This window comes from Euphorbia lathyris, chromosome 5, assembly GCF_963576675.1.
Source record: "Euphorbia lathyris chromosome 5, ddEupLath1.1, whole genome shotgun sequence".
NCBI lineage: Eukaryota > Viridiplantae > Streptophyta > Magnoliopsida > Malpighiales > Euphorbiaceae > Euphorbia > Euphorbia lathyris.
The window spans coordinates 77,729,357-77,741,440 of NC_088914.1; the positions used below are offsets into that span (position 1 = coordinate 77,729,357).

At 40.8% G+C, this 12,084-nt stretch overlaps 1 protein-coding gene across 1 annotated transcript in view; it reads right to left on the reverse strand.

Annotated features, from left to right (window-relative positions):
• Positions 1–404: 404 nt before the first annotated feature.
• The window catches only part of LOC136229640 (uncharacterized), an 11,764-nt gene continuing 84 nt past the window's right edge, over positions 405–12,084 (reverse strand). Inside the window, exons 1-9 of the mRNA XM_066018558.1 lie at positions 11,931–12,084; positions 11,655–11,816; positions 5,056–10,248; positions 4,652–4,905; positions 4,424–4,568; positions 3,320–3,506; positions 2,923–3,237; positions 2,128–2,825; positions 405–1,349 (exon numbers count right to left, since the gene is read on the reverse strand). The exon at positions 11,931–12,084 is cut by the window's right edge and continues 84 nt beyond it. Coding sequence (XP_065874630.1) covers positions 726–1,349; positions 2,128–2,825; positions 2,923–3,237; positions 3,320–3,506; positions 4,424–4,568; positions 4,652–4,905; positions 5,056–10,056 — 7,224 coding nt within the window. The 5' untranslated portion in view covers positions 10,057–10,248; positions 11,655–11,816; positions 11,931–12,084 and the 3' untranslated portion in view covers positions 405–725. The remainder of the gene's footprint in view (positions 1,350–2,127; positions 2,826–2,922; positions 3,238–3,319; positions 3,507–4,423; positions 4,569–4,651; positions 4,906–5,055; positions 10,249–11,654; positions 11,817–11,930) is intronic.

Sequence of the window (12,084 nt, forward strand, 5' to 3'; positions counted from 1 at the left end):
GAATTAAATATGTAAATTGACCTCTCATTTGACCCAGTTTTGTAATTTTCCCATAGTATCTTGTAAGTACCATATAGCATTCATTAGTTTATATTTTCCTTCCAAAAGTCTCACATTGGACCCAAACTATAAATTTATGTTATATTAAAGCCAAAAGTCTCACATCGGACCCAAACTATAAATTTATGTTATATTAAAGACAATGTGCAAATAAACACACCCGGTCATGTAAAAAAGATAAAATCGAGCACAAACAATGTGTATAAATGTATCATGGTTTGTAACTTGTGATAATTGTATAATAATAAAAAAAAATGAGCATGTTCAAATAAAATTTGAGTAGACTTGGTACTTGGGTGGTTTCTGCAACTTTGATTTGCCAATAGAAACAAGTGAACCTGAAATGTTAAGTGAAACCTCAATTTCTGTTATTAGAAAGTGGGAAGGAGTTGCTAAAAATATCATTTTATCGTAAGAGGCAGCACCAACAGGTGAATGAACAAGAAACATAAATACATGAATCCCAACGAAAATTACAATTTGGTCTGTGCAGCCAACAACACACGGCCTAAACTATAAAATCAAACCCATACCTTACCATATTATTCTCTTCAAGCTCCCAACTGCTCCACCTCTACTCTGCCCTGCCAATTATAAAATCAAAACTTTCACCAGAAACATGTAATTCTGTCCTTATCAAAACTCTGTTTCTTCTATTCCCTTCATCAAGTCGAGGATGTCCCACCTGTTGCTGTCTGCTTAGCTACATAAATCTGCTTCAGCTTTGAAGGGGGAAAGTTCTTTTCTGGACCCAAAGGTTGATTCCTTCCTTGATACCCCATCCTTCGGTGGGACCATTCACTCCCGGAACTGTTCTTCTGAGAAACATTTCCTCCTCTTTGGTAACCATACCCATAGTGCTGAGCAGAAGCACTCTTTTGATGTGAAGATTGTGTCTTCAAAGCACCATTTGTGCTGTTGCTCCCATTTCCATTTCCATTCTGCACACCATCTGGAATTGTGCTGGCAGATGAGCTCCTAGCAACCACATTCTGTGTTGAAGTAGCACCACCTGTAGAGCTTGAAGGATCCACCAACCCAAGTTCATCTGGCAACACTGTTGCATCTGTACCTGTGGGGAACTTCTTATTTTTATTCTCGGAGGGTGCAACTGTTCTAGAATCTGAAAACCTATTAGCCAATGGTTGGTCAACACCAGGTCCATGGTTAAATTGAGAAGATAATGTGCCTTCTGCCTGCGGTTGCAAAGGCATTGACACAGGAACAGATTGAAGAGGCGATGAAGGAACATGCGACCATCGAGCTTGAACTGACATGTCAGGCGAGGACTGTAAACCATAATTCAACCAAACAAAATGTTAGTGGCAACCATGCAATAGGGTATCAAACATTGCATTTGATGTGAACAGAACATCGTCAGCCTTCACAACATAACTAGAGAATCCTTAAGCTAAACCCCAACATAACAGCTTGCAGCACACTCCCATGCCCATCAAAAGAACAGCAAGAAAAAAAATAGAACAATATCTGTAAAGTATCTTTTATGCAAGATTTTTACAAAATAAATAAATACTCTCACCATTCCATGATATGAGTCATTCTAAGACGTTTCACACAAATTAAGAAATACAATTAATATGGAGTCAAATTAATAAATTAACATTGGTTAACTTAAAAAAAAAAATTCTTGCTCATGTAACGGTTGGGGTATAACCCTTGTAATGTTCAAAAACACATGGATACATCGAAAACCAAGACAAAAATGCAATGAATTCATTAATTTGATTCCATATTAATTGTATTTCTTGCTCATGTAATGGTTGGGGTATAACCCTTGTAATGTTCAAAAACACATGGATACATCGAAAACCAAGACAAAAATGCAATGCTTGGACTGAAAAACTAAAATAAAAATTCTTGGAAAACTAGGACTTATATTTTTTCTAAAATGACTTATATAATAGAACGGAGAGAGTAGATACATTTTGCTCAGCAAAAAGCACATATCACATAACCAATGGTTTTCACCTGCATGGACATGCAATCTCAATCATAGTATGATCATTTATTTTTCTGGAAAGGTAACAATCATTTTGCCCCTTTTACCTGGAAAGGTGAAACATCAAACATGGCTAAAGGAGATCCCATAGGCATAAGTGGTGACCCAGGGGCCAGATGCTGGATAGGAGCTGCCATATTGGCGGGATTGCGGGGTGCAGAAACCATATTCAAACTACTCATCTCCCCTTCACCAACCCCCATGACAGAAGATGGAGGGTTATGCTTCCAATCAGGTTGCTTCCCTGATGGCAGGTAGGTGGTACCCATGAAACTTAATCCAACTTGTCCAAATTGTCCAACAGGAGCAAAATGGTTATAGACAACCATATGTGGTGGACCCTGAACCCCAGGAATGCTTCCAGGGGGGCTGATGAAAGGACCAGTGAAACCTGCTGGAGGACCATAGAATGAATCTACACCAGAATGATGTTGCCAGGTTCCAAGTGGACCAGACACTGATGCATTACTCTTCTGGGGTTGTGACTGAGGAGATGCAGACTCATCAGGCGGCCCAAATGCAAAGATAGGTCCCCCCAACATCGGGTTCATCTCATAGAAAGGAAAATGAGAAGCTGGGCCTCCAGGGACATGAGAAAGCATCTGACTAGAAGAATTATGAGGGCTGGGTACAGGGGGCCACAGAGAAATTGGTGGTGTCTCAACAGAAAGATCAGCAGGCAGAGCAACACTGAGAGACTCTTCAGCTCTAGATTGACTTGATAACTGTTGATCTCCAGACACACCTGCCAGAACAAAAGCACAGGCAAACAAAACAACTTAGTATCCTAGTGGACATAGAAGTACAGATTCCTGGAAAGGTTGCATGGAAAAAATAATCACCTGCTGTTATACTATCAATATCTGCGCCACTAAAATTTTTGGAATCTGAAGCAGAGATAGGACTCGCACCAATCCTGTTATCAACAATCTCATCACTACTGATAGCTGCAACAGCAATGGCTGAGGCAGCTGCTTCTGCCTCTGCCTCACAATCCACCAAATGAGCACAAGTTTCAAATAAAAGAGAACAATCATTCTCAGCTGAAGCGAGATTGTGAGAAATTTGGATGTCTGCTCGACATGGACCTGGAGGCCCTATCCCATGACACAGAGCACGGCTAGTAGGAGGAAGAATTGTTGGAGATGTAACAGCACCTGGAAAGAGAGGAAAACAATACGTCAAATCGAGCAAGAAAACTAAGATCATAAGCAAGTTTAACAGAAAAAGTATGCCCACCAAACTGAATTTTTTCCCCTGCAAGTAATGAATTGATAGGGCTTGCAGCAGAAGAAAAAGACTTCTCCTTAATCAAGATTGATGATGAATCGCCAACTGATTTAGAAGGATCTCCAATAGAAGAATTTGAATCGAACTGTGCAGGCTTCATAGCATCGTCAAGTTGACTCTGGGTTAGAGCCATAACCTACCAGATGAAATTTATTAATTTCTCAAATTGACTCAATATATTCAAAAGTAGAATAGAATGGCTTATGGTGAAGGCAAACATCATTCCGAAGAAAAACAAAATCAATGAGGTTGAATATATAATAATATGCCATGGAACAACCATCCATGAAAAAGCATAACTGGAACAATAAAATAACATTTATCAGCTTGCTCGTTCTCTTTAATCTTTCTGCAGTTTGAAATCTTATCAGCAAGATGATGTTAACTCGAGCTCAAATCATATTTGTTCTCGTGACTCTCCAATTTTATCCATTATAGTATAAAAATTGGATAGGTTTTCTCCACCACAGGAAATAAAATAAATTGAAAAACAAAAATCCCTTATCCCCCTTCAATTCATTTCCCCTTTCCAGAGTTGAAGCTAACTATGTGAGATAGAAATATGGAACTATAGACAATGAATAACCATGCCAATATCAGTAAGCCTGACATAGATTGGATTAAATTCATATATCGAAGAAGCAAGATAAAAAATGCTTCAAAAAAAAGGAAAAAGCAATGGATATTCAGAGACTAAGTCAGAACTCAGAAGAGTTGAAGCAGACACAATGTGAGATGCAAATATGGAACCTTCACATTGAATGAACATACCCATAGTGGCGGAGATTCAGAGATCAAGTTATATCTCTTAAATGTTAAAAAGTGTCAATAACAGACGTTCCCCATAAACGAAAAATTAAGAAGATTCGACCAAAGAAATGGAAGATAAAAACAAAAGCCATAAGACTCACTAATCACCAAAATTCTTTATGCTTCCTTTAATGCAATGTGCAGTGTTTACCAAAATTGAAAAAGAGAGAGAGAGAAGTTGAGGAGCATTTAAATATCTCAATTATAATAATTGCCAAAATGCTAGCTAAAATATTCACATACTTGTTGGTTAATCCGGGAATTACCCCAAGCACCCAAAGATGCTTGGGCATTATCCAGAATCTTATGCTTGCTCTCGAACATTAGACCTGTGGCAAGATTCTTTCCACCACCTGATACAGCAGGTAGAGAGCTTGGCTGGAAGGACCTGTAGGAGAAAAATATTAGAAATATGCATCTAAACAGGCGTATTTGTTTTTAACAATACAAATTCCTTGAAAAAATGTTTACTTGATTGTCTGGGATCTTATATCTGCCTGGGCATCAGTTTTCACAGCAGGAGTACCAATTGGAGGCAATGGTTGGGACATCACAGGAGAATTAAATCCAGCAGACACTTCAACATTGGCTAAGCCATGCCCATCAGAGCTAACATAATCCGAGTGACCACTGTTTGATACTTCTGCTCCCACTGATAAAGGGATCTTATCCGAGGTGACAGATATAATTTTACATTGAGAGCTAGAACGTTGTTTCCGTGGCAACTGGAAGCATCGAAAAAAGAAAATGTCATTGACCAGCATTGAATTTGCTACAATAAACAGAACGCACTAACCCAAGTGAAAGTCATTCAGCAACATTTATTTCCTATAAAAAAAGAAACCAACTATATGCAAGTATAAATTCAGACGAACCTTCAAAACCCGAGACTTTGCTTTAATTTCTTTCTCTCTCTGTTCCCGGCGATCATTCAGCATTTGCCTCTTTGACCTCACCTCGATAAAATCGTCATCATCACTTGGAGCTTCTATGCCAGGTTGCTCAAAAACGCGTACAACCCCACTTTGCAGAGGTGCATCAACATCCTCTCCTGAGTGTGCAATACCCTGATTCTTTCTCAAAGATTCTTTTCCACCTCCCTTTTCAAACTTACTTCCAGAATCCACTTCTCGTGGCCCAATAGTACGAGAATGCAAGCCTTCTGAATCAATTATCTGTTTTGATGGTCTATTTGGCACAACTATCCTCGCAGAGATGCTCCTTGCTCCAGTTACCCTACCACTGATATTGGACCTATCATCCACCCCATGAGGACTAGATGAAACAATCATAGCAGACTGCCTCTTATCCGAACTTTCCCGAACCCGAAATTCAGTCCGCGGACGTCGAGGTCTATGAAATCCACTAGAATCGTGGCGAGAATTTTCATTAGCCTGCAAAGATGATTTTGAGACAGAATTTTTTACAGCAAAGGAATACCTTTTCCCTCTCCCTCCTGATATTATTCCCCGACCCTTTGATGCGGTTGTATCTTTTTCTTTATACCCAGACTGGTATGCACCATTTTGAGGCTGGCCTTCCCATTGTTTAGTGAAGCCTCTGAAATTTTTCCCCAATAAATCTCCTGCTCGGACACCTGATTCAGGCTTAGAATTGCTATCTTCCATATGAGATATTTCTCCTTGGTGGCGCTGCGTCTTTACAGTGACATTTGCACTTCCACTTGGTGGTAGTGAATTTTGCTGTTTTGAAGCTTGACCATGACATACATCTAAATTCCTTGGAAGAAGACCTGATTGGTTATCCATTGAAGCAGACAAAACATCACTTTTTATAAGACCATGTGAAGCATTGTCTTGACCTGATTGAACAGGCAGAGAGCCTCCATTCTGATTCAGAGGAAAAGTAATTGGAACATTGGGTTGCATGAAAGACATTGACTGTGGAGCGAATGGTAATATCCCCTGCGAAATAGGAGATGTATACCTTAGCTCACCAAATTGCAAGAGAGGAGGTTGAGAAGGATGCATTTGAGTGACGGATGGGCCAACTGGTGTGTGAAGATGAAGAGGCATCTGTATAGAGCCGATTTGTATGGCTGGAACTGATGATGGTATGAGAGAAGGACTAGAGAACAGCCCAAACTGTAGCTTAATTGGTACCTCAGGATCACCGAGAACAGAAGGAACACCTGGCATGACAGTATGTCCTGATGAAGATGAAATCTGCAGTTGCGTGGTCAAGCCAGAAGTATTAGAACTATCCACAGTAAATTCGGATGTTGAAGATGTTTGAGGGACATTTTTTGGTTGAATTACTAAATCTTGCAGTGCCATCTCATTTTCCTGGAAAATTCTTGCAGAATTGTCAATTTTCTTAGTAGAGTCCAGAGGTAGGTGGGCTTGTCCATCACCATCCATCCCTTCGAATGACCCTTGCTCTTCCACAGAATTTTGTTGAGCCACAAATTTGGTTTCTTCATTCCTTGTGCTTCTTTCAAATTCATCATTTGGCATCCCAACTTCTACACCCTCATTAAAGCCGAGGACAAGGTTCTCTATCATGTCAGAAGAAACTTTCTCCTCCATATGCATGTCTTCAAAATCATGGGCCAGATTAGCATTATCATCTTCTACGTCATGCGCTTCATCTTCCTCTTCATAGCCATCTACATCCTCATCATATTCTTCTTGTTCCTGCAACCGTTGATCATTTTCAATAGTCCATTCTTTATCATCCCCTGTAGAGACAACACTTGACTCGCTCATCAAATTCTCTTTCTCAGCTCCAATAGGTAAAGTTGCATGCTCGTCCCCTTTTCCCAACAAGACAACATCTTTGCCCTCATTGCCTGATAATGCCTGAGAATCTGAAGATTCATCCAAGTCATCATCTGAAAGATGAACAGGAGAATCAGGAGGGCTTGAAACAGAGAGTGATGACTGTGAATCACATCTTGCTAAGTTCCTATCCATCTTGTAGGCTACATTCTCTGTATGTTCTTGTCGGGCATCAATTCTTTCAACACGTCCAACATTCTCTTGGTGGCTATTGTCATACCTAGCCTGCATGAAAGACTCATTTCTTGGACCAAGATTGTAATGCATATCACGTTCTGGAAAAATTGAGGGACCAGGACGATCAATATTAGCTCTGTAAGGATTTCTGAGCACTGAATTCACTGGAGGAGGTAGGACACGGGGTTGCTTCATGGAATATCGTGACCTCCCAAACGAATAAAGCCCATCTACCTCTGGATTTTGATACATCCTTTCATGGTTTGGAGGATAGGGATTGCCACGAGAACGATTAGGTGGCCATCCAGCATCACCAAACCTCTCAGTAAGATTCTCATGAAATTCAGAATCAATCTCCATCCCTCTACCATAAGGATCTCCATCCCCCGACACGTTCCACCTCTGACCGAGATCATCCAGATGAGAATCGGGAATTCCTCCTGTGTGATAAATCCTCGAAGGAACAAGTCCAGGTCCCCCATAGAACTCTTTCCTGGAATGAGTTCTTCCTCCCACAGATGCATCCTGCCTGGGACTATGGTGGCCATTCTCATGGTCTTGTGGAAAGAAGGTTGAGTTGTTCCCATTTCCAAATGCATCCCTCTTCCACGAATTACCAGTTTTTCCTCTGTCCAAATAGGCAGGAGAGCCATCTCTATGAAATTGAGATCTGGACCCCATCTCAAAAGGTCTATTCATGCCTGAAGAATCAGATGATGCTGAAGTTGTGATCCTCTCAACCATCCTTTCACTATCTTCCCAATCACCCACATCTGCCACCTTCGAAACATTCTTTTCGGATACCATCCCTGAAAATTTCTCATCTGCCACACCAGAAGAACTAGTGTTACAACTCCTTTCTCCTTCAGCATTCCTTCTTGCAATTCTTTCCTCCAATTCCAAAAGCTTCAACTTAGCAGCCTGTTTCCTCCTCTCATCCTCCATATTCAATCTGCGTTTCTCCTCCTCCCTAGCTATCCTGAGCTCTTCAGCTCTGCGCATGGATTCCAACTTCTCTTGTTCAGCTCTCTGCATGGTTTCCAATCTCTCTTCTTCCAACCTTCTTTGTTGTTCTTCTTGTTCCCTTGCCAGACACATCCTCTCTTCCTCTTCTCTTTGAGCCATCTCCATCGCTCTTGCTTGTTCTTCATTCATACGCTGCCGCCGCTGCTCTTGCAACTTTTGAACTTCCTCAAGTTCAGCCTCAAAAGATTCCCTTACAGGATCATGAAAATCAGTTTGTTTAAACAACTTCTTTTTCTTCAAAATTCCAACTAAAGGCCCGAAAAGTGGATCTCGTCCATCAAAAGGAGCAAGCCCATACTCCTTCATGAAGGGATCCTCTAAATAAGGCTTTTCGCACTTCGAGAATGACCGCCTATCCCTACCAAAATTCAATATTGGATCATTAATTGGAGGCCCTCTACCACCCAAAGAAAATGATGATTTGGTTAGTGAGCTACTCTGCTGTGTATTGCCTATGTATTTGTTGTATTGTCCATTACCAAACTGCTCTCTATTGTTCCAGTCAGACCCCCGATTGCCAAAAGAGTCCATCTTGTTATTCCAAGGCTGCCTCCCTAGTGCATGCCTACCATCCTGGGAATTGTCATGGAAAGGTGATGGCATGTACTTGTTTTCCTTGGATGCTTCTCTGTTCATACTAGATGGCCTCATGCCAATACCATTTTTTTCGTTACCAGCATATTGGACATCATATCTATCACTAGAGAGAGGTGAAGGAACTCTCCATGAGTTTCCATCCACTCCCTCTCTACTAGGCATTTTAACGTCTCTCCCATAATTATCCACCTTGGTGACTTCATTGGAAGAAATATTTCCAGTTTCATTGTCCCGTTGCCCCCGTCTGTCAAAGAGATAATGACCGGGTTTCTGAGGTAAAATACTAGGCCTTGGAAAATCAAAATCCATGTCCAAGAAAGTTTCATGCTTGGAAAATCCATAATCTCTCCCTCTTTCTGTCAAACTAAGTCCTGTATCACGCTCATCATCTGCCCAATCTGACCTAAGATTCAACCGCACTAATGGCAACGGTCCTGGAAGTAAGTCTTCCTGCTTTCGATGTTTCTCAGACATGAGAGAACCACGACTTTCAACACCACTGTCCCGCAAACCATTAACAATGTTATTCCTTGTGTGCAACTGTGGGCGCATGTCAACAAATGTACTCAAATGGGAAGTATTCCCCCGTTCATTAACCAACTCGTCAGGCAACTGCTTCGGTTTCTGATGCATACCATCCTTCTGCTTCTTCTCGGGCCCAAAATTGGCTGGCAAAGAAGCCTTCAAAGACGGGAAATCCTCACCCCTAAAAACTGCGGCTCTCTCCATCACTGGGTGACCACGAGAAGGAACAGAAACTGTAGGAATCACTGTTCTAGCTGAGGGCGTTGTGTACAAACTGCTACCACTTCCTTTACTAGCCCCATTAACAACACCTAACGATCCCTGATTAGAAACTTGACTGTTACTAAAGTTATCCACTGTCTGAGCATCACTGACTTCTTTTTCCTGTATGGCAATAGCAACCGGCTTGGTCCACCCCATACCTGAGGAACTAGGACGAGGCCCACCCCCAAGACCACCTCCTGCAGGCCCCCCGCATGATCCAACTGAATCAAACTTCTCATGCTCCTTACGCAATGAGGGTAGATTCAAGGGGGGTGGAATAGAAAGCTTCGGCCCAGAAGCCTTCTGCAAGCTACGAGGCCGGGAAAGTACCACCATCCCTCCACCTCCAAAAGGCCGGTTGCGGTTGGACCCATAAGAGCTTGAATGATGCTGAGTATTATGATGATGCTGATGATATTGTTGCTGCCCATATGATTTATTAAGATTCACAGAGGCAAACTTGTTCCCGACTCCGGGATTGGCCATCTCAGGGTCCCACCCAAATACTCAACCCGTATGGCGGCCTCTGATCAACACATCAAATAAACACAAAAACCCCTAACCCTAAAATTGTTCCCTTATCGAGAATATTAAGTATTCCACTCCTTATTGCAACAGATCTACCGGTAAAAAGAGATCACACGAATCAAACCCTAGAAAGCAGAAACTTCCTCTAACCTGATCAACCCAAAATAAATAAACAAATTAATAATCAATAACCGTAAGTAACTATCAAATTTCGATAGTAATTTAAAGAAAAATCATTAAAAATGCAATATTGACGTAACTATGCATTGGTCAATACACTATGTTTCTAATTCTGCTTCACAAATAGTTTCCGGTGAGTAGAGATCAGAACGAAAGCGGAGAAATATGAAATAGAACTTAACTCCGAGAACCGTAAGATAGAGACGGCTATGATAACGTGCGCCGCGGAGCAATAAGTAAGGGAGAAACGTTAGAGAGAAGCCCTACTGAAACTAGAGAGGAGAGAGAAAAACAGAGAAAGAGGACCTAAAGAACAAGAGAAGGATGGTTTATTTGTCTTCTTGTTTTTCCCCAACAATTATATGCTATTTAAAATTTAGTCCCACATATTCATAGTTGTTTTGTACATTTGCCAACTGAAGCAAAAGAGTTGTGTACTTGCACCCTTTCCTTAATCCCACGGTTCCCTTGTCGTACGAGGTTATTTTCTTTTTCTTTTCTGGAACCGTACACATGTGATAGATAGAAAATCTATCCAACCTGATACAAGTGGAACAAACAACCAAGGTACACACTCCGGATCCTCAACTTTTATATTTAACTTAACTCTTTGAAAGTGTCTATTGAAATTATAAATGAAGTCTAGTTAATAGATCGTTAAATTAAAAAACATCAGCAGGCCCACAACCCATGCAACCAAAACCGAAGTCCAATTCCAGAATCTACAAAGGGCAGCAAAGTCATTACAGGATTCTACAACAAATATCCAAGGGCAGCAAAGTCATTACAGGATTCTACAACAAATATACAAGGGCAGCAAGGTCACATTTTCCTATTTAAGGAGGACCCCACCTCCATTGTAAAGGTCCCCAACAGATTTGAACAAACTTTAGAGGGGGGCATTTTTTCAAAAGAGAGCTATTATCTGTATTTCTTACTCATCAATGGAGATTTCTTCTTCTTCTGTATCTGTGTTACTTTGTTTCGATTCTTTTTCTTCCATATCAGTTCTTATGCTTCATTTCTTCACTTTTAGTTGATAAATCACAGATTAAAGCATAATGAAGGTGGTCTGAGTTCGATATCAAAGGATTCTTCTTTTTATAAAACCGTTTTTAAAATAGGGAGCTAACAAATCATTTTGATCCTTTAACATACATGGTTTTCCATTTTATTACCCTTCTTTTTATTATGTGTAAATAGTTTTTCATCCAGAAATCTTTGTTGTGTTAAAACCAAAAAAGGGACCAGACTAAACATAGAAAAAGAAAACGAGTGTGGAAATCTTTCATCTAGTGAAAAAGATCTCAAGTTATAGAAGCATAAAAAATAATACAGGAAAAAGGCTAATCAATTAAAACCAAACGAAAATCTACCTTAATCCAAAATATATGTATACTTTGTTTTCCATTTTTGCTTTCCAGATCTTCCACCACCTACAGTCACTGTGACCTCCGTTCAGCGGAACCCGTAAGAAGGATCTCTAATCACCGTACACCACCTCTGACCACCGTCTTTGAGGTTCACAACGAGCAGATCTACACGAAGAAATTAAAAATCAGAGACATGCAACCCGAAAAAACCACAGAAAATCGCACTAGAAACCAATAAGAGAAGAAAGGAAATAAGAGGAAGAGGAGGCGAGAACTCACCGTGGATCCGCCGCCGTTAAAAGAATCAGACCATCATCAAAGAAGTCTTACACCGAAGGAAGGGAAAAAGAAGGGTTGTTGAAAGGAAGAGTAGAAGCTGACACTGACGTAATTAGGAGAACCACCGCATACGGCAGATCGAAGAGAACCGGCA